This window comes from Coenobita brevimanus, chromosome 57 (assembly GCF_032717465.1).
Source record: "Coenobita brevimanus isolate Jiangsu-jjx chromosome 57, ASM3271746v2, whole genome shotgun sequence".
Taxonomy (NCBI): domain Eukaryota; kingdom Metazoa; phylum Arthropoda; class Malacostraca; order Decapoda; family Coenobitidae; genus Coenobita; species Coenobita brevimanus.
The window spans coordinates 56,044,360-56,066,859 of record NC_137010.1 but is presented as its reverse complement, the minus strand read 5'-3'; the positions used below and the strand labels follow the sequence as shown (position 1 = coordinate 56,066,859).

General features: G+C 40.7%; 2 protein-coding genes across 2 annotated transcripts in view; one reads left to right on the top strand and one right to left on the bottom strand.

Annotated features, from left to right (window-relative positions):
• The window catches only part of LOC145402029 (uncharacterized), a 23,117-nt gene extending 16,332 nt beyond the window's left edge, over positions 1-6,785 (top strand). Inside the window, exons 2-5 of the mRNA XM_080274127.1 lie at positions 1-74; positions 2,057-2,415; positions 5,083-5,152; positions 5,896-6,785. The exon at positions 1-74 is cut by the window's left edge and continues 146 nt beyond it. Coding sequence (XP_080130253.1) covers positions 8-74; positions 2,057-2,415; positions 5,083-5,152; positions 5,896-6,665 — 1,266 coding nt within the window. The 5' untranslated portion in view covers positions 1-7 and the 3' untranslated portion in view covers positions 6,666-6,785. The remainder of the gene's footprint in view (positions 75-2,056; positions 2,416-5,082; positions 5,153-5,895) is intronic.
• Positions 6,786-8,883: 2,098 nt separating this feature from the next.
• The window catches only part of LOC145402346 (uncharacterized), a 13,851-nt gene continuing 234 nt past the window's right edge, over positions 8,884-22,500 (bottom strand). The window contains exons 2-10 of the mRNA XM_080274493.1: positions 19,883-20,063; positions 18,680-18,776; positions 17,224-17,352; positions 15,745-16,570; positions 14,368-14,522; positions 13,592-13,745; positions 11,124-11,338; positions 10,173-10,400; positions 8,884-9,267 (exon numbers count right to left, since the gene is read on the bottom strand). Coding sequence (XP_080130619.1) covers positions 8,884-9,267; positions 10,173-10,400; positions 11,124-11,338; positions 13,592-13,745; positions 14,368-14,522; positions 15,745-16,570; positions 17,224-17,352; positions 18,680-18,776; positions 19,883-20,063 — 2,369 coding nt within the window. The remainder of the gene's footprint in view (positions 9,268-10,172; positions 10,401-11,123; positions 11,339-13,591; positions 13,746-14,367; positions 14,523-15,744; positions 16,571-17,223; positions 17,353-18,679; positions 18,777-19,882; positions 20,064-22,500) is intronic.

Genomic DNA, 22,500 nt, shown 5'->3' with positions numbered 1-22,500 from the left:
AGAGAGAATGGCGCCAACACTGCTGCTGCTACTTGTATGTGGCGCCGCCCTGGTGGCAGCGACGGGAAACGAACGTAAGTATTTTGTTTACATGCATAGTGTGATGTGCTTTCTATTTTTTCACATTCATAATCTGATATAAGTGTCTGTATTTTTTCACATTCATAATCTCATATAAGTGTACAGTATTTTTTAACATTCATAATCTGATATAAGTGTATTTTTTAACATTCATAATCTGATATAAGTGTATTTTTTAACATTCATAATCTGATATAAGTGTATTTTTTAACATTCATAATCTGATATAAGTGTACAGTATTTTTTCACATTCATAATCTAAGTGTCTGTATTTTTTAACATTCATAATCTAAGCATTTGTATTTTTTTAACATTCATAATCTGATATTAGTCTGTATTTTTTAACATTCATAATCTAAGTGTCTGTATTTTTTAACATTCATAATCTGATATTAGTCTGTATTTTTTAACATTCATAATCTGATATGTTTGTATTTTTTAACATTCATAATCTGATATAAGTGTCTGTATTTTTTCACATTCATAATCTAAGTGTTTGTGTATTTTCACATACATAATCTGATATAAGTGCTTAGCCTTACTTCTGTTCAGGGTATTTTGGCTTCACCTTCAGTTTTAAGCCATTGTTATCGTGTGTTTCCAGGATAAGGTAATGAAGGTGAGAGGGGATGGACAAAAATACTTTATCGAGAAATACAGCAGGGATCCTTACTAAAACACAGTATTTTAGCGAACAGTATCTTTGACCACTCGTTCATCTCAATACGGAAATTTCAGTTAACGTACATGGCGTGCTTGAAGACTGATGTTGAAAATACAGATGGATTAAAATATGCTACTTGTCACACGGCCCCCGGGACACGCACCGACACCAAACTTGACGTGGACCTGCTCTGACATACCGGACATGCCCATGTGAAATTTCAGCTCATTCCACCCAGCAGTATGACCTGTAGAGGGTTTCCAGCGTCTGGCGAAAAACTGGGTACAGAAGTGTGTGTGTGATTCGCCCGCAACTCACCGCACGCAGTCATAATTTACATCATCGTTGTCAGTTTGTTGTTCCGCATCTTTTGATGTATGGGTCTTCGAAATCCAAGGGGGTGAAATGTGGACAGACAGACAGACAGATAGACACACACACACACACACACACACACACACACACACACACACACACACACACACGCACGCACACATGTATGGTACTTCAAAATCCAAGGGGGTCAAATGTGGATGCACACACACACACACACAACGTTTATTTGCTTAGTATTGTTATTATGGATACTCCAGATATTATTTATGCAGATTTTTTCCACAAAATTATCTTAGCTCGGCACACTAAAACCTCTTCACTACTATATCTTTTTTTTTTATTCTCCCTTGGCCTAAAACTGCCCTCTCTCCATCTTGAATGCTGAGATACAAGAATAGATTACTACTACAATATGGTGCTAGTCACAAAGAAGTGCTATGAGAAGAATATTGAGATACAGCATCGTCTCTTTCACTCAGCTACAATAAATAAACCGCAAAGAGTTGAATTTATTTACCAAGTTAGTGTGACAGAACTATAGTAGTGGTAGTCATTGCTGTTGAGTGATCCAGGTCTGTCTAACCTAGCAGACCCATCAACCACAGGCAAGTAACCGCCTCTTCAGAACCTCCAGACTTCGAGTTGTTCAGTGACACGGTGAGGCACTGTATTATCCTTCGCTGAGCTGCCAAGTTTTAAAAATGTTCCAGAAAGTGAAATTTCCAGTTTAACATTGCTCTTAATTGAACTGCCATTTATTTATTTATTTATTTAATCCTTTGAGTTGCGAGGAGTCCGGTGAAACAAACTTTTTCTTCAACAACCTTGGCACTGAATCCTCCATGTTGCTGGCATCGAAGAATTATATATCACTATTTACCTATTTATTTATTTATTCATTTTTCCTACCTAATTTACCTTACATATCATTATTTATTCATTTATTTATATATATATTTATTTTTGATTCTCCAGGCTGCGAGGTGGCCTATCAAACAGTCTTCTCCTTCGCCGAGCTTGGCCCCGAATCCTCCATCGTGTTGACGCCCCAAATTCAGAACGACTACTGGGAGGCCAGAGTGGATCTCGGCACTAAATATACGTCTGATTTCCAAGATGGCGGCCTGAACCTGCTGCTCAAGAAACAGGAGAATAAAAACTTCGTGAAAGTGAGGTTGAGCCAAGGCAAAGTTGATCTTATGGACGAATCAATGCACAAATCGTGGCTGGTGCAAGATGGCGCGAGGATCAGTCTCAGCCTCAGCGGGTCACGGCTCAAAGTTGGATTTTTACGAACGGACAGACAGTTGCTGGTGGATCTGACAGACGCGAAGGTTAGTTGAGAATGTGGGTTGGTTTGTAGGCTAGATATATCATGGCATATCATCTCAGGTCAATACAATGATCCGTTGCTTATAGAGCACTTGTTTATAGCGGTTTTGGTTAGCGCTGCGAGGTAAATATTGACACTCGTGCCGATGTAACGCGTTCTTCGGTTCAAAAACACAATTATTGCGGACTTGAGCTGGTTCCTGCTGACAATTATGGTGCAAAATCTGTAGTTTCTGGTGGCTTTGAAGATTTAAAAGATGAGGTTCTATTTGAGGTGATAATCCCAGGTTTTGGAATCACTAAGTCACCAACCCCTTAGCCTCACAACCCCTTACCTCACGCCCATCCCAGGTCTGTATATTGTACGTGTTTCTTGCTTATTTTGTCCTTTTCATCACTCTCCATTAACCATACCATGCCTGTGTGTGCTTCTGAGACTCACCATAACTGTGTGTATGTATTTAGTGGGTTTGAATTATTGTAAAAAGTTGCAGTACCTAGTTAGATGCCGTTTCGTAATTTCAAACTTATTTCTAGTGTTCGTTTTGCTACTCGGGGATGAAAGACTGGTCACTATGGCTTTTATATCTGAACTGAGCAGCCTAGCCACTGGTCCCTACGTTCCTGATAAGCCAGTAAAATAGATAGGTAGATAGATAGACAGGTAGAAAGTTGGATAGAGTATTCTTCTATGCCTCTCTTCGACTCTTTATGTGCTTTGGCAAGGACGTAGAGCAACAAGCAACACTGGAATATGGCGCTAGTCACGAAGAAGTGCTGTGGTAAGTATGCAGTGCTGTGGGAAGTATATGTGGTAAGTATGCAGTGCTGTGGTCAGTATGCAGTGCTGTGGGAAGTATGTGTGGTCAGTATGCAGTGCTGTGGGAAGTATGCAGTGCTGTGGGAAGTATGTGTGGTCAGTATGCAGTGCTGTGGTAAGTATGCAGTGCTGTGGGAAGTATGTGTGGTAAGTATGCAGTGCGTGGTAAGTATGCAGTGCTGTGGGAAGTATATGTGGTAATTATGCAGTGCTGTGGGAAGTACGTGTGGTAAGTATGCAGTGCTGTGGTATGTGCGGTAAGTATGCAGTGCTGTGGTAAGTATGTGTGGTAAGTATGCAGTGTTGTGGTAAGTATGTAGTGCTGTGGTAAGTATGCAGTGCTGTGGGAAGTATGTGTGGTAAGTATGCAGTGCTGTGGGAAGTATGCAGTGCTGTGGGAAGTATGTGTGGTAAGTATGCAGTGCTGTGGGAAGTATGTGTGGTAAGTATGCAGTGCTGTGGTAAGTATGCAGTGCTGTGGGAAGTATGTGTGGTCAGTATGCAGTGCTGTGGGAAGTATGCATAAATTATTATTATTATTATTATTTTTCTGCCACTGAGCTACGTGAAATAAGCTGCAAAAGGACGAAAATCTGGGCCAAGTTAAGGTGAAAGGAGTAAAGATTATGTATTTTCGTTGGCTTTCTGTATTTCTCTTAATATTGTTCAGATTTAAAAGACACCAATTTGGTTCCCCGTAAATAAAGGGGGGGGGCGCACACTCCTACCCCCCGGCCCCTTAAATACCCCTCCTACCCCCCCGTCCCCTTAAATACACCCCCTACCCCTCCGCCCCCTTAAATACACCCCCTACCCCCCGCCCCCTTAAATGCACCCTCTACGCCCCCTTAACACCTTTTCCTAAGCGACTTATTTTCTTTATTACATTTACTGTCGTCTTCTGTGTTTCGTAAATCCTTCCACTATCGCCACACTTTTCATAAATAACGTCCCAAGGATATTAACCAGCCATAACCAAAAATAAATCGCTAAGGAAGAGGTGTTAGGGAGTTACGTGTCTAGGTCAGAAATGTTTGGTATGTCTCCTGAGAATTGTGGGGGGGGGGGGCGTGCGCGCTCTCCGCCAAAAACAAAACAAAATAATAATAATAATAATAATAATAATAATAATATTAATAATGATGATAATATAATAATAATAATAATAATAATAATAATAATAATAATAACAATAACAACAATAATGATGATGATGATAATAATAATAATAATAATAATAATAATAATAATGATAATAATAATAATAGTAGTAGTAGTAGCAGTAGTAGTAGTAGTAGTAGTAGTAATAATAATAATAATAATAATAACAATAATAATAATGATAATAATAATAATAATAATCCGTGTCTGCTCCGAACGATTTCATTTAGTATTGAATGGATTTCAAGATGGAGAAGTTAGACTGCCTTCGTTTGTTAATATTTTGAATTTACAATTTTCTGTTGCCGTATCCTCCTTACTTGAGGTGGGGGAGACGGTTAGGGTGATGATGATGATGATGTTATGATGATGATGGTGATGATGACAATGATGATAATAATAATGATGATGATGATGATGGCATTGATGATGATGATGATGACGATGATGATGATGATGATGATGAACGATTATGTTGTTGTTGTTGATGGAGATGACGACGACGACGACGACGATGATGATGATGATGATGATGATGATGATGATGATGATGATGATGATGATGATGAAGTTGATGAACGATTATGTTGATGATGATGATGATGAATGATGGTGATGATGATGATGATGATGATTTTTGGTTATTTATTGATTGGTTGATTTATAAACCAATTTCTTTATTTTTCAGCTGGAAGGCGTTGATGCAGTGAGGATAGAGGCAGACGTTATGGAAATACATCAATGCTCACAGCCTCCAAGTAAGTCTCTCTCTCTCTCTCTCCCTCCCTCACTCTCTCTCTCTCTCTCTCTCTCTCTCTCTCTCACTCTCTCTCTCTCTTTCTTTCTCTCTCTCTCTCTGTTAATACTTCTTCCCAAATCTACTCATTTCTGTTCATTTTTATCCCCCCCCCTCTCTCTCTCTCTTTCTCTCCTGACACATCCGAAACCTCCTTATTCCAGTTCATTCTCTCTCTCTCTCTCTCTCTCTCTCTCTCTCTCTCTCTCTCTGTCACTGCTAACACTGCTTCCAAAAGCTCCTCAATCCAGTCTACCTACTTTATCTCTTTCGTTATCTCTCCCCCCTTCTCTCTCGTCTCTGTGTCTCTGTCTCTGTCTCTGTCTCTCTCTCTCTCTCTCTCTCTCTCTCTCTAAGCAATATGTAGTAATAACTGAATATAATTACACAATATAAGAAGAAAAATCCCTCATAGTAAATGAATAGGTATACGTAGCCAGCAAATCTGAGTCATTTTTTGAGATTTTTTTCGAGATTTCAAATATTCAGAAATTTTGGATAATGTGGCTTTTGGAGTCATTAAGTTGTTGTAATGATCTTCACACAAACGCCTCTCAGTGCCTCTATAACCCCTGAAAGGAGGATGGTGGACTGTGGGATAAGGGCAACACCAACCTTCAGTCCACTGGGTTTGTGTTTAGCCGATCCTAGGGCCAAAACAACAAAGATATCGGTGTTTTCGTACGAGCCTCTTTTCTTCCACAGCTACAACAACCACCACCATAGCTACCACGTCTACCAGCACCACAACTACCACCGCCACCACCACAGAAGCCACTAGTTCTACCACCGAACCAACCAACACCGCATCGGACCCAAGTTTCGAGTCAACGACCCTGCCTGGTGGGGTACTGGTGGCTGGGGTGGTTGATGGCTCCCAAGAGGAACCTGAGGGATGCCTTGTTATCCCCTGGTGGACGTGGGTGTGTGGGGGGCTTGCTGCTGCCTTCTTCATCTTCTTCCTGCTCCTCCTGTGCTACACCATCGTCCTCTGCCGGCGGAACTGGAAGCTTACCGAGACCATAGCCAGACAGGGACAGCACCTACGCGGGAGGATGGCACCTCCAGGAGGGTACGGCGTGGAGGCCCGGGATATGCAGTACTACGCAGTGAACAACCAGAACCTGATGGTGGGTAGCACGATGCCCCGAATACGCCGAACGCCTTCACCGCTGCCGCCTCTCCCTGCCCACTGCACCGCCCCTCGGAACAGTGCCTACAGGCGTTCGGTCACCAACCCGCCCGTCCTCAACTTTCCTGCTGCGCCTCCAGGATCGCCGCCCCCTCCAGACTTCCTAACTCTGCCACCCGATGCCTGTTTGGTAGGCCGCCCGGATAATGACTTCCACAATGAGCTGGATCCGCTGAACAAGGACCCGCAGGACAAGAACCGCCTCCACTGCTCAGATGGCGGCCTGGCAGATGATGAAGTCAGCGATGTGAGCCTCAGCGGAGAATATGGTTTGAAGGTGTAGAGGACTGGAGAGATGGAGTGATGGTTAACTGAATCCACAATGGAAATACTGCAATATAATCTGGTGGGTGATGAATCTATACTCTTTTTACACTTGGCCTAAAATTGTCTTCTTCCCGTTATAAATGAATACACAAGCACTAGAATGTGATGCTTGTCATGAAGAAATGCTGTGGAAAGGACGAAGATCCACAGTATTGTCTTTTTTTGCTACTGAGCTACTTGAAATATGCTGTAAAAGGAAGAAAATTTGGGCCAAGTTAGAGTATAAAGAGCATATCAATATGGACATCAGCGTAGACTATGACGACTGGATTCTGAGTGATAGCTGACTGAAAGACTAGCACAACAAGAGCCACCTTTGTCACTTGGATGATGGTTAGCGGACGATGAGATTGACTAAGTCCGTCTCTGTAGCGGATAAAGAATGAAAATAATGTAAATTGAATGTGAAATGAGAAAATATGTAATTCTTAGTGATATCTGACGTAGGAATTTGGGTACAATGGAAAAATAATTCTTTCGAACCTTGATTTTGATTGCCAGAAACTTGAAACGAAGGCAAGCTGAAATCTGCGCGTGTTCTGAAAACCTGGTGAGTCGTATAATTCAGTTTTTGAGTGATATGTAATTTAAAACTTTGAATACGATGGAAATACGACTCTCTTTTGTATATTACCTAAGATTAGGACAGAAAACATGGAAAAAAAATATACGAATTATGTCCAATACTGAGGTGTGGATCTCTCTGAAATATTTATGCCTCTCAAAATATATTCTAGTGACACTTAACTGAAAAGTCTGAATTTTTGTATGCAAGGAAGAAGGAACCAAAGCCCAGGAGCCCGTAAACCGTTCCTTCCACGAAAAAAACAAAAAACAATACAACAGACAGTCAAATTCAAGATCCAATAGGTGGTTTTAAATGTTTTGATCTTAACGTTATATGCTAGAAAATTCAAAACAAAAATAATCTTGAATTCTGTTACATCTGGAAATCGGGTGTCCTTGTATTCAATTTTTATTTGATTGAACTTTTTGAGCAGACTGTAATTATTATAGATTGGTATTATTGTTTATAGAATAACTTGCCTTTTTATTCTCTCTCTCTCTCTCTCTCTCTCTCTCTCTCTCATTACAAGTCTTCTTCATTTTCTTCGTCGTCTTCGTCTTCTTCTTCTTCTTCTTCTTAAAATCATGTTGTATATAGGCTTCATTTATAGTTTACTCTTATTATTATTATTATTATTATTATTATTATTATTATTATCCTTTCCATCATGGTCCTTAGATTAATATTTTTTGTATAAAGGCTTCACAATCGCTTTTTTCTCATTTCAAGACTAAGAGCAGTGGAGATGGTACTGCTGAGGAATGTATGTGGAGTACAGAGGGTGGATGGGATACTAAATAATGTGATTCGTGAAAGATGTGGAGTGAGGAAGTCTGTGGACACCAGAATCGAAGAGTGTACTGAGATGGTATGGTCATCTGGAGAGAATGGATAACAAATGAGTAGTGAAAAGGGTATATCTGAGCGAATTTGAAGGAGGGAGGAGGCGAGGTAGGCCAAGGAGAAGGTGGAGGGATATGGTGGATAAGTGTGTGAGGAAGAGAGGTATGGAAGTCGGTGAGGCTAGGGAACTGACAAGAGATCGAGCTGGCTGGATGAATGTTGTGAGAAGAAGTGCATGATCAGGGATTTGGCACCCCTTTTTAACGTGACAGCGTCCGGATTGACTTTATCGGATACGTTTATGTGAAGCTACAGAACGTTGTGAATGTTTTTGGCATATCCGATAGAGCCAGGATTCCGGAGGCTTGAATGATGAGTGAATGGAAGCGTGGCCCATTGGATTGGGCAAATTTGGGCTGTCTGGACATTGCTACTCTTCACCCTGCCCTTGGGTGGGAAAGGAGGTCCAGATGATGATGATGATGATGATGATGATGATGATATTGATGATGATGATGATTATTATTATTATTATTTCACGCAACGTAGGATAAACTTCGGCTATCTGAGAGAGAGAGAGAGAGAGAGAGGAACCCCAAACAGTCGACTTATATGCATACTTTTATTCGTGTAGGCATTATTATTATTATTATTATTATTATTATTATTATTATTATCATCATTACTATTATTTAACGCAGCGTAAGAGAAACTTCGGTTAAGAGAGAGAGAGAGAGAGAGGGAAAAAAAGATCTCCGGTGCTTCAGGCAAAGATATACATCCAGTATATAAAGTTGAATAGAGCGAAGTAGCAGGGGATGAAGACGAGGGCATGGCGGAAGAGGGTGTCAGAGAGCTGCTTGTTCCTCTCCTCGACGCTTGAGGTTTCCGAGGGTGCCATCCAGCGAGAGATTAGGGATGCGGGAGGAGACTTTGCAGGGTGTATGTTCACTTTTGAGATGTCCCCGTCCGATCTAGCGGGGGCCACTCTCACAGGTGGCGCGGACTTCTGAAGAGAAAGCTTTCCCTCCGTGGCCATGTCGATGATGATGTGGAAGACGATGACGAAGAAGATGAGCGAGATGGAGAAGAGCAGCCACACATCCACCATCTTGAAGTAGGAGGTCTTGGGCAGCGAGGTGGAAGTCTGGAAAGAAAAGAATTGGTATGGAATGAAGGATTGAATCTTGTTTACACCTTTTTAGAAGAATATAAGACTGACTGAAGGACTGCACTCTAAGCCTGAGGAATTTAAAAGAGCATAAATATTCCAAGAGACAGATTATCTATTGGAAAATGTGTCTGTCTTTCCTTTTTCCATCTTATCTCCTGTCTTTCTCTCCTTAAATGATGCATAGTAAGTTTGTAAAAGGGTGTGTTTATAGCTGACTTGTACACACATTACCTGTGCATTCGAGTACCAAGCATATTCCAGTACCAGAGTCGGTGTGAATAAACCCGCAAGAATGAGAATTATGGTAGGTGAATACATAAATTTGGCTTTAATATAATCTCTGCAGAAGATGAACGTGAGGTAAGCCATAATGATGATGATGATAACGATGGGACTGTCTGCCTTTTGCCATCTTTCTCTGCCTGTCTCGCTGTCTATCTGTCTGTCAGTCAATCTTGTAGCAACACATGATAACTCTGAGAGAGGATGTATATATGGATGACCCCTATCAGTAAATATACGTCATCCGTCACTGAGAGTATAAAAAAAACACGCCTGGTAAACAGTGTGAAAAAAGAAAATGAAAGAAAACTGTAAGAATGAGGAGAATGGTAAGCAAATACATTACCCTAGTTTTCAAAATGATCCCTGTGGAAGATGAAGAGGTAATGCAAGGATGATGATGATGATGATGATGATAATGATGATGATGATAAGTGTGACTGCCTATCCTTCTGTCATCTTTCTACTTCTGTCTCTGTGTCTATCTGTTTATCTGTCTGTCATGGAGAACAAGAAGTTTGGGGAAGGGATGCAATTACAGATAATTGTATCCGTACATATACGTCTGTAAGAGCATAAAAAAGTAATAAATTAACCTGTGTGAAGAGGGCCGCAAGAACGAGAAGGACGGTAAGCGAGGACATAACTCTGGCCTCGAAGTTGTCCCTACGGAAGATGAGGGAGAGGTAGGCGAGGATGAGGAGGATGACGGTGGGGACGTAGATGGAGATGATCGGGTAGCCGACGCGACGCTGCAGCACAACATTCACTTCGGCCTTTCCCATAGTGCCATTGTTGTCTGTCTTCAAGTTCACCTCCACCACCTGCATCGGGATGGAAGAACAGATTGGAGGTCATAGTGTTCTCACCTGATGGAACTGGGCCATTCTCTTAACTTGATCATTGTTAGTTGAGGGTTTGTGAAGTTTGATGTGTTACGTACCAGACAGGGATGAGTCTCCTAGGTTACTAATCAAATCAACACTCATCTGACTACACCTGGGGTCTTCTTGTTAGGGAAAGTAAAAATTTAAGTTCAGTAATATGTTCTGTTTATCTAGAGATGGACTGAAAAGGAATGGACTACACAAAATCCAATCTCAGTTTAGTCTGTGCAGTCCTTTCAAACTCCATGTATCCTATAACCTGAGGGACTGTATATTTCTCTCTCTCTCACTCTCTCTCTCTCTCTCTCTCTCTCTCTCTCTCTCTCTCTCTCAATCAGCAGTTTAACCCCTTCATCCGCAAAATTGGACACGTTTTCTTTGAGGTACACAAAGTAAGTATCCTGCAAGTGTTTGTTTTGTCTGTCTTTTCCTTAATCTTTAATCTTTATCTATCTGTCAGTCTATCTATCTACCTATATTTATCTACCCATCTATCTATCAACCTGTCTATCTATCTATCTATCTGTCAATGAATGCATGAATGAAGCTAAGCACAATGAATAATTATCTACCCCCAGGTCACCGTATACTCTTTCAGTCAATCCATCCATCCAACCATCCATCCATCTCTCTCTCTCTCTCTCTCTCTATCCAACTCACCGTATATTCAATCAACAATTTGGCCCCCTCATAGGCCACCATGGAAGTGTTGGCATCGAATTGCACGAAGTCAGTGGCCGCCGACAAAAACTCCATAAACATGAAGCAATTTTGCGTGTCGAACGGGTACAACTCGAGGTTCAAATCACACAGGAATTGAGACGTGTACTTCCTCTCTACGCTCAGGTGGTTCTCTGCTCCTAAATACACGTCCACTGCAAAGGAGGAAAGAGGAAAGGTAAAGAGGAAAGTGGAGAGGATGTAAAAGAGGGAGAAAGGGTGCTAATTCAGGTTTAAATCGCACAGGTAGTGGGGTGTGTCCTTCCTCTCGTCGCTTTGGTGATTGTCTGCTGCTAAATACACGTCCACTGCGAAGGAGGAAAGAGGAAAATAAAAGAAAGAGAGGTAAGGTCAAGAGGAAAGAGGGATGGAAAAGAGGAAAGAGGAGAGGAAGTAAAAGACGGAGAGTGGTTGGAGCGTCAGGTTTAAATCGCACAGGTAGTGGGGTGTGTGTTTACTCCTCTTGTTAGGTGTTTCTCGACTCTAAGACACACAAGTATTAAAAGAGGAAAGAGGTAAAACAAAGAGGAAAGAGGTAAAATAAAGAGGAGAGAGGAGAGGAGAGGAAATAACAGAAAGAGAACTGGTGGAGCTTCAAGTTCAAATCGCACAGGAAGTGGGATGAATGTTGTCTCTCGGTGATTAGTTGACTGTGTGCTTCTAAATACACGTCCACTGTAGGGGGGTAGGAAGAGGTAAAATAAAGAGGAAGAGGTAACATAAAGAGGAAAGAGGTAAGATAAAGAGGAAAGAGGCAAGATAGAGAGGAAAGAGGTAAGATAAAGAGGAAAGAGGTAAGATAAAGAGGAAAGAGGTAAGATAAAGAGGAAAGAGGCAAGATAAAGAGGAAAGAGGTAAGATAAAGAGGAAAGAGGTAAGATAAAGAGGAAAAAGGTAAGATAAAGAGGAAAGAGGTAACATAAAGAGGAAAGAGGATCGAAACTGAGCTGATTTTGCTCTTTGATGTAATGGTCTAAAACTAAAGTAAGTTTTATTTTTGACTGACCCTCAACTCTTCCACCAAGTTTGCTCAAAATCGAATAAAGATGGTTTGAGTTGCAATATTCACACACACACACACACACACACACACACACACACACACACACACACACACACACACACACACACACACACCTATCTCACTATAAACCCTGGTAACCTTTCTCTCTATCTCTCATCGTTTCCTGTCAGTGTAGTAACTCTCTCTCTCTCTCTCTCTCTCTCTCTCTCTCTCTCTCTCTCTCTCTCTAATTAGGCTGTCACTTAATCCACTCCATTACCAAGTCATTTCCAATTAACTGCTTCACCACATCGATTTATGCCGCTTCTTAACACTTTCCACTCAGCGACTCATTTTATTCTAATTACCGTCGCCGAAAACGTAGCTAATGTAGTTATGTACGTTTCTGTGTGTGTATATACGTATGTCTGTATGTATGTATGGTATGTATGTTTAGTGTATGTATGTATGTATGTATATATGTATGTATGTTTGTATGTATGTTTAATGTATGTATGTATATTTAGTGTACAGTATGTATGTATGTATGTATGTATGTATGTTTAGTATCTGTATGTATGTATGTATGTATGTACACTATGGATGTAGGCATGTATATTTTGAGTATGTATGTATGTAATTATATATGTTTAGCGCATGTATGTATGTATGTATGTTTAGTGCAAAGGATGTATGTATGTGTGTATGTATGTATGTTTAGTGTATGTATATATGTATGTATGTATGTTTAATGTATGTATGTATGTATGTGTACTTAGTGTATGTATGTATGTATGTTTAGTGTATGTATGTATATTTCATATATGTATGTATGTATGTATGTATATTTCATCTATGTATGTATGTACGTATGTATATATGCTTTGTGTATGTACCGGGTATGTATATATGTTTAGTTTATGTACGTATGTATGTATGCCTAATGAATGTATGTACGTATGTATATTTAGTATTATGTATATATGTATGCATGTATGTGTGTATGTATGTATGTTTAGTGTATGTATGTATTTATGCATAATAAGTGTGTATGTATGTATGTTTAGTGTATGTATGTATAATTAGTGTATGTATGTATGTATGTTTAGTGTATGTATGTATGTAAGTATGTTTGTATGCATGTATGTATGTATGTATGTTTAGTGTATGTATGTTTGTGTGTATGTGTGTATGTATGTATGTACAGGTTTTCGTTTATTACAGGTGGGTTAGGTAAGATACGGAACTATAATAGAAACATAATACATAATGAAAGACAAGGTGTGATACGCATAGTTCTCTCTCTCTCTCTCTCATCAGCAGAAAAGCGTTATTTTCACACAAACACACACATACAAATACCCGTACTCCTCTCTCTCTCTCTCTCTCTCTCTCTCTCTCTCACCGTCCTCAGGCGTGGAGAGGTCGTCAGGGAGCGGCGCCCCCCTCCGATGCACCGTCAGTACCGCTTCCTCGTCCACCCTCGTTCTCTCCGTACCTCTCACGTTCACAAAGGTTAGCGTTGGTGTCCAGAGTGTGCCGTGGAGCGTTACTGGCACCTGAGAGAGAGAGAGAGAGAGAGAGAGAGAGAGATACATAAATACAAAGGCCATGCAGACATTGCAATTCCGACGAGTCCATTTAGTCACCTGAGAGAGAGAGAGAGAGAGAGAGAGAGAGAGAGAGAGAGAGAGAGAGAGAGAGAGAAGGCAAATCTATCAATCCTCACTACCCTTCCTTTCAATTAGATTTTGTATTATTTTCATTAACCCTTCTAGCATACCTGGTTAAATGTAGATACAGCCTACTACTACTACTACTACTACTACCACTACTACTACTGTCACTACTACTACTGCTACTACTACTACTACTACTACTGCCACTACTATAACTACTACTATTACTACTATTATTGCTACTACTATTATAACTAATACTACTACCACTACTACTACTGCTACTACTACCACCACCACTACTACTACTACTACTACTACTATTGTTAATACGACTACTAATACTACTACTACAACTCTTAATTCTCCTTACTTATCATTCATCATCCTACTTCTTACACTACTACGACTACTACTACTACTACAATTACTACAACAACAACTACTACTACTACTACTACTACTACTAATCCTTCTTCTTCTTCTTTACCTCCTTCCGTACCTGGTTTAACCTCGACGCCTCCTTCAGGTTATGGAAGCGGAGTCTCAGGTCAACCCAGGTCAGATTAAGGTGATACGTGACCTCCAGGTAGCTATCCTTATCACTCAGAGATAAGGATAAGAGGCGCAGCGTCAGGCCCACCGGTAGAGCCGTTCCTGAAAAAAGAGGGGGAGGGGGTTGTGTCACGATCCTGAAAAAGAAGGGGAGGTTTAAGTCACCATACATCTCTACAATGCTATAGTCTTTTCACTTTAACTTGGCCCATTTTTCTCTCCTTTTACAGGTTATTTTACGTAGATCAGTGGCAGAAAGAAAGTATTTTGATTCTACCTCCTATTCACAGCACTTCTTCGTGACTAGCACCATATTTTAGTGTTATTCTCTTGGTATACAGTTCACGTAGATCATTGTCAGGAAGAGACAGTATTATGGTTCTCTCTCCTTTTCTCAGCACTTCTTCGTGACTAGCATCATATTATAATGCTATTCTCTTGGTATACAGTTCACATAGATCAGTGGCAGAAAGAAAGTATTATGATGCTCCCTCCTTCTCACAGCACTTCTTCGTGACTAGCACCATATTCTAGTGCTATTCTCGCGGTATACAACTCAGCCTTCAAGGTGGTAAGGGGACAATTCTAGGCTAAGTTAGAGTAAAAAGGGAGTAAGGAAGATAAACGACATTTTAAAATCTCTTGCCTATGGCTGTTTTCATTTAATTTTTCGTTTTATTTTTCGTTTCATTTTCCGTTATATTGTTTTATTTTTCGTTTTGTATTCCGTTTTATTTTGAGTTTTGTTTATCGTTATGTTTTTTGTTTTATTGTTCCATTTTTCCATTTTATTTTTCGTTTTTTTCGGCACCGTCAGTTTTGGGCAAATACATTCGAACAACAACGAATATCACGAGGAGAAATTTAGCATGATTGTGATTAGGGTACCAGTGACAGGAAATACAAAATATGTGTGTGTGTGTATACCGATCAGGTGTGAGTTTGGCTGGTGGCAGTGTGTGTGTATCATCATCATTATCATCACCATCATTATCATCACCATTATCGTTATCATCATCATCATCGTCATCATTATCTTCATCATCATCGTCATCATTATCTTCATCATTATCCTCCTCCTCCTCCTCATCATCATCATCATTATCGTCATCATCATTATCATCATTATCATTGTTATCATCATCATCATCATCATCGAGGTATAAATCATGGAAAATTCAGCAAGTGTGTTTACTGACCTGGTGCATGGCTGGGTGGTGGCAGCGTGTATCATTATTATCATCATTAAAATTAAAACTCATTATCAACATCATCATCGTTATTATTATTCTAGTGACCCTCCTCCTCCTTCTTCTCAAAATACCTGGTGTAAGGCTGGGTGGTGGCAGAGTGTGGTGGTAGCCTGTGGGTCGGTGAGCCAATATACACTGCTGCTCGTCACTCTCATCGCGGCAGTCGGGTCTCTGGTCGCACCGCCGGGCTCGAGGTATACACGATCCGTCCCTACAGGTAAACTGGCCCACGGTACAGGAGCTGAGTTGTAGCAGCTGTTGTCCTCGTTGTTCGCACACCTCGCTCACCATCGTCCAGTTCCGTCGACCCATTGGCCAGCGGTTCTCGGAAAAAGGCAGTCTGGCGATGATCGTGTCTGTTATAACGTTCCGCCACAGCCAGGCCTCGCTGTCCTCCACGATTTCATATTGGTAGTAGCCTCGGAAGACCAGCATGCTCTTGTCCGGGTGAAGCAGACTGTACTTGTAGTTGGCGGTGTCCTCCTCGCAAGGTCCTCGCAGCGTCCACTCCTGATGGGCGGCCAGGAAGCACATGGACTCCCTATTGACATGGCAAGGGTAGTCGTGCAGGAACTCCCAGTCAAAAATGAGACAGTTTTGCCACTGGAGTCCATTGGGGTCATTGCTACCCCACTCTGCCCACTTGATCTCCTCGCCAGTGTGCTCGGTGACATAGATGCCTTCGTGTGCTTCATCCGTGGCTCCCACCCAAAACATCTCCAGTGCAGGGGCAGACAGCATGATCGTTTTAAGCTCCTTGGCATGCTCCAGACTCTCCGCTACAGGTAGATGTCCCCCTAGCCCAACACAGGCCTTCAGGGCAGCGTGGTACGGCATGGGGGTGAATTTAATGTACGAGGATTTGGTCTTCTTCTCACAGACTTCATCCTCTTCCACCTTGCAAGTCACCAATATCTATAAGTAATCTGTCCCTAATCATTCATTCATATCTATAAATCAATCACCCTGTTTGAGTTTAAAAATTACTCAATACTTTTCTTTTCCTGAATATTTTATGATTTTGTTGTTGGTACTGTGATGAAGTCTTACAGTGCTTAGTAGATGACAATATTTTGATGAGGTACTACTTATCCATTGGCGAGGGTGTTTGTATTTTGAGGTTTTGAGTGCTAGTGAATGAAAAGTTGGTGCTTTTGAGAAACAGAAGATAAGCATTGCTACTACTACTACTACTACTACTATTATAGCCACGGTGCACGACTCTGAGGTTGTTATTATCGTGCCCTGGCAACCTACCATTCAAAAGTGTGTCTGATTTCGTGTATAATATGAGAAGCATGTGATTCGTGTATAATATGTTCGTGTATAATAATATTCGTGTATAATACTATGATTCGTGTATAATATGATGCGAAATCGGACGCACTTTTGAACGGTAGGTTGCCAGGGTACGATAATGACAACCTCAGTGTAATGCGCTGCGACTATACGAATACTACTACTATTATTACTACTACTACTACTACTACTACTACTACTATTATTACTACTACTACTACTATTACTATTACTCCTATTATCAACATTACCTCCACGAAACTAGCGTTGTTGAGTATCCAGTCGCCCTCCCACGGGATCACCACACCCGGGGGAGTCCTTCCACACCCAGCCAACTCCGCCACCTCGGAGGGCGACAGCGTACGGCCCCACACGCCCGCCTGAGGAAAAAATCTATCTATCTATCTATCTATTGCCAGACGCCTTAATCAGAAAATGACTTAGATAATTATGCGTATTAGGTGTACGGTAGTCATTAACCACTTCAATCACGTGTTATGGTATATTCAATCACGTGTCATGGTATAGTGTTTTTGCAATCCCGGGTGATATTAATGCAATATACGTGAGACATCTTGAGGTTATTGTTGTTGTTATGCTATTTCAATATATCTAATCGAGCAAACCCATCAACTGCAGCAAACAACCGCCCCCCCCTGCAGCGAATTGATGTTCTGAAGCAGCTAACAGAGCCTCGTCATAGCCAGGCCCAGGGATTGGTGCTGAGGTTAGGTTCCAGGGTGGACACCGCATTTGCATCTCCCTAACCGCTCAACAGGGGCACAATAGCAGGCTCCATGTCACCCCGTTGTCTGGCTCTATGGTTACCACCCAGCGTTGTAAATGGCTTTCTGAACAAATAGTGACAAGAAAGACGGGAGAAACAGGAAGAGAGAAGGAGAAATAGAGAAAGAGAATAACAGACGTGGAGGAAGTAGTAGGCAGCACTACATCAAGTGAGTGGACGATGAACACCCCCACAAACCACCGTGTCTTGAAAAAAATATATATATATAAGTAAGATAAAATAAAAATAAATCACATTGTACTTTAGTTCATTTATTTTAACGTGGCCCAGATTTTCGTCCATTTGCATCTTATTTTCCGTATAGCACTTCTTCGTGACTAGCACCATGAAGTGTTAATCTAGTGCTCAGGGCTCAAGATGGAGAGATGGTAATTTTAGGCCAAGTTAGAGTGAGCAGAGTATAGCAAGAGATATGAATACGGTAATACTTCATTCCTGTTACTTATTATGTATTATGTATATTTGCTATTACCGGAGTATTATTATTATTATTATTATTATTATTATTATTATTGTTGTTGTTGTTGCTACTACTACTACTACTACTAATACTATTTCTACTACTACTGCTAGTTATTATTATTATTATTATTATTATTGTTGTTGTTGCTACTACTACTACTGCTACTATTAATGCTATTTCTACTACTACTGCTACTACTGCTGCTAGTTATTATTATTATTATCATTGTTATCATTATTATTATTATTATTATTATTATTATTATTATTATTACTGCTACTACTACTACTACCACCACTACGACTCGAGGACAGTCCTAATCGTCCTATGATAGCAATTAAAAACAAAAAAAGTCACCGGAGAGAAGTAGTTGAGAGAGAGAGAGAGAGAGAGAGAGAGAGAGAGAGAGAGAGAGAGAGAGCGAGCGAGGACGCACCTGGGTAATCTGGCCACTGAAGCTGCGTCTCGAGTCATACTTGGACAGATACTCGAGGCTGTACTGACCAAGGACCAGCGTCGCCTCGCCAAACCACCTGTTGGGAGATGTTAAGATGGTGTAACGCTCTCTCTCTCTCTCTCTCTCTCTCTCTCTCTCTCTCTCTCTCTCTCTCTCTCTCACTTTATGTATCTATGTGTATGAATATCTTTATGTATGTATTTATATGTATGTATGTATCTATATGTATGTATTTATATAAATGTATGTATGCATGTATGTATCTCTATGTATGTATGTATGTATCTCTATGTATGTATCTGTGTATGTGTGTATGTATCTCTATGTATGTATCTATGTATGTATGTATATGTGTGTGTGTATGTATCTGTATGTATGTATGCATCTATATGTATGTATGAATGTCTCTATGGGTATGTATGGTACCCTATATGTATGTGTGTATCTCTATGTATGTATGTATGTATATATATGTCTGTATGTAAGTATATGCTGAGGAAGAAGGCAGTGTGTACCATAATCCTATCACTCATTGACATCCACTCACTTGATGCAGCGTGATTCGTAAACAGTGCTACACTGGAAACCCGCCTAACTGTCCCTTATTCTCTGTGGGGAGCGGCTCAGACTGCAGGTGTGGGCGTGGGTGTGGCAGTGGGAGTAAGAAATGAATAAATGCTGAAGGAAAGAATAATAACACAATGAATGAGGTTTTTCTTGGATGCACAGACTAAGGCGAAAAAAATATATATATAGATAGAGTTGTCCTTCTCATGCATGGGGATTAAAAAAATATGTATATGGACGGTACGATCGAGAAATGGAAAAGGGTAAAACTGAAAATCATAGGAATATTCTCTCTCTCTCTCTCTCTCTCTCTCTCTCTCTCTCTCTCTCTCTCTCTCTCTCCCAGAATACATTAAAGGAAGCTAAAGGAAATGTGAGCTCTTTTGTACAGATAGATAGATAGATATAGATAGATAGATAGAGATAGATAGATAGATAGATAGATAGATAGATAGATAGAGAGAGAGAGAGAGAGAGAGAGAGAGAGAGAGAGAGAGACAGACAGACAGACAGACAGACAGACAGATAGATGGATAGAGATAGAGAGAGAGAGAGAGAGAGAGAGACAGACAGACAGAGACAGACAGACAGACAGAGACACAGCCCGATACTCGCCTTGTGGTATTCCTGAAGATGACGCCTTGTAGCTGCCCATCAAGGTAGGCCGAGATATGTGCCTTGGTGTGGTCGTAGGTGAGGCAGTAGTGGTACCAAGTCAGGACCTGAAGCGGGTCACTGATGCCAAGGAAGTAGAAGGCGGCTGACACAATGGGACGCACGTAGTCGACAAATATCTCTACGAAGGAACGAAAGTAACGGTTAGCCACGTAGAAAGTAGCAGTTAGCCACGTACAGGACTTATATCTCTGACGGAACGAGGGAAAGTAACAATTCACCAGGAAGCAGAAGGCGGCTGACACAATGGGACGCACGTAGTAGACAAATATCTCTACGAAGGAACGAAGGTAACGGTTAGCCATGTACAGGACTTATATCTCTGACGGAACGAAGGAAAGTAACAATTAACCTGGTAATTTACAAGTATGAAAGTAATTGCTAAGCACGTAGGGCACTTATATTTCTAACAGAACGAAGGAAAGTAACAATAATGGTAGATTACAAGTGACGGAAAGAAAGTAACTGCTAGCCACGTACAGTACAAAGATCGCTGGAATGAAAGGGTGTAGAGAAAGAGGGATGAGTAATAGTGGACCACGTGCGTTTGTTTACTATACATGAATACGATTATGAATGAACTGTAGACCACGTGGGTTTGTTTACTGTACATGGAGGAACTGAGGTTAGACTGTGACATGGCACGATTTGTATGTGTGAAGGAAACTTCTGAAGAAGAAGTAGAAAAAGAAAAAAGAGAGGAAGTGGAGGAAGAAAAGGAAGAAGACGAAGGAGATGAAGAAGAAGAAGAAGAAGAAGGAGGAGGAGGAGGAGGAGGAGGAGAAGGAGAGGAAGTGGATGAATAAAAAGAAAAAGAAGAAGACGAAGACGAAATAAGAACAAGAAGATGGCAAGTGGTGTACAAATGATCTCTGGGAGCATTAAGGAAAGTAAGTCAGTATATTTCTTTAATTATAATACACAAATCGCGATATGTAACAGTCTAATCACAATTTATCCATACATAGTGAACAAACACACGTGGCCCATTCACACACACACACACACACACACACAGTAGCTCAACAGATTAGAAAATCATGTGTTACTAATCTGTTGAGCTACTATGACAGAGTAACAAACACAATACAGGAAAGGGAAGGATGGGTGGACAGTATCTATTTAGATTTCAAGAAAGCTTTTGACACAGTACCACACCAAAGACTTTTATGGAAACTGTACCATCAAGGAGGAATTCGAGGCAAACTGTTTTGTTGGATGCAAGACTTTCTCATAAAAAGAGAAATGAGGACAGTACTAAGAGGAAACTACTCATCATGGAAAGAAGTGACTAGTGGAGTACCACAGGGTTCGGTGCTGGCACCAATCATGTTTTTAGTGTACATAAATGATATAAACAGTAACACTGGAAATGAGAGCTATCTGAATATGTTTGCAGATGATGCAAAAATACAAAGGAGAATTACTAGCACAGACTCTTGTAGGGAGCTACAAGAAGAATTAAATAAACTTCATGAATGGAGTAGTACATGGCAAATGGAATTCAATGTGGACAAGTGTCATGTAATCAAGTTTGGTAAAAGTGGAAAAAGACCTGATTGGGATTATAAGTTAGGAAATAAAACCCTATACACATCAGAAAGAGAGAAAGACCTAGGTGTGATTATCAATAACAGACTATCTCCGGCTGACCACATCAGCGAGAAGGTACGGAACATGTATACACTGCTTGCAAATATGAGAATAGCATTCACATACATAAATGAAGACATGCTAAAAAGGATAATAACATCATTCATTAGACCAACCCTGGAATATGCATCAGTAGTCTGGAGTCCTCATCTCAAAAAGCATATAGACAAGATTGAAAAAGTTCAAAGGGCCGCTACAAGATGGATACCAAGCTTAAGGGACCTAAGCTATGAAGAAAGACTAAATAAACTGAATCTACCAACACTACAGGAGAGAAGGAAAAGAGGTGACATGATAATGCTATATAAGTGCATATCAGGGAAGGAGAAAATAGACATAAATGATTACTTAACGTATGGAGAATCATCAGCAAGAGGACACTGCAAAAAACTGCATAAGAAGAGAGGTGATAAAGATGTAAGGAAATTCAGTTTCCCAAACAGAGCAATTGATCAATGGAATGCACTACCGAATGAAATAGTGTGTGCCAAAACAATTCACAAATTTAAGGATATGTACGATAAATATGGTCTAAGACACGGGACAATACGAGCTGGACTCATTCCTGTAAAGATACAATTAGGTAAGAACCATACAATTAGGTAAGAACAGAGAGAGAGAGAGAGAGAGAGAGAGAGAGAGAGAGAGAGAGAGAGAGAGAGAGAGAGAGAGAGAGAGAGAGAAACACACACGTGACACCCATTCACAACTCCTCCACACACATAGTAAACAAACCAACGTGCTCCACCTCCCTTAGTAAACAAACCCACGTGGTCCGCACACATAGTAAACAAACCCACGTGGTCCACACTCATAGTAAATAAACCCACGTGCTCTCTCATCCATAGTAAACAAATCCACGTGCTCCCCCACCTATAGTAAACAAACCCACGTGCTCCCCGCCT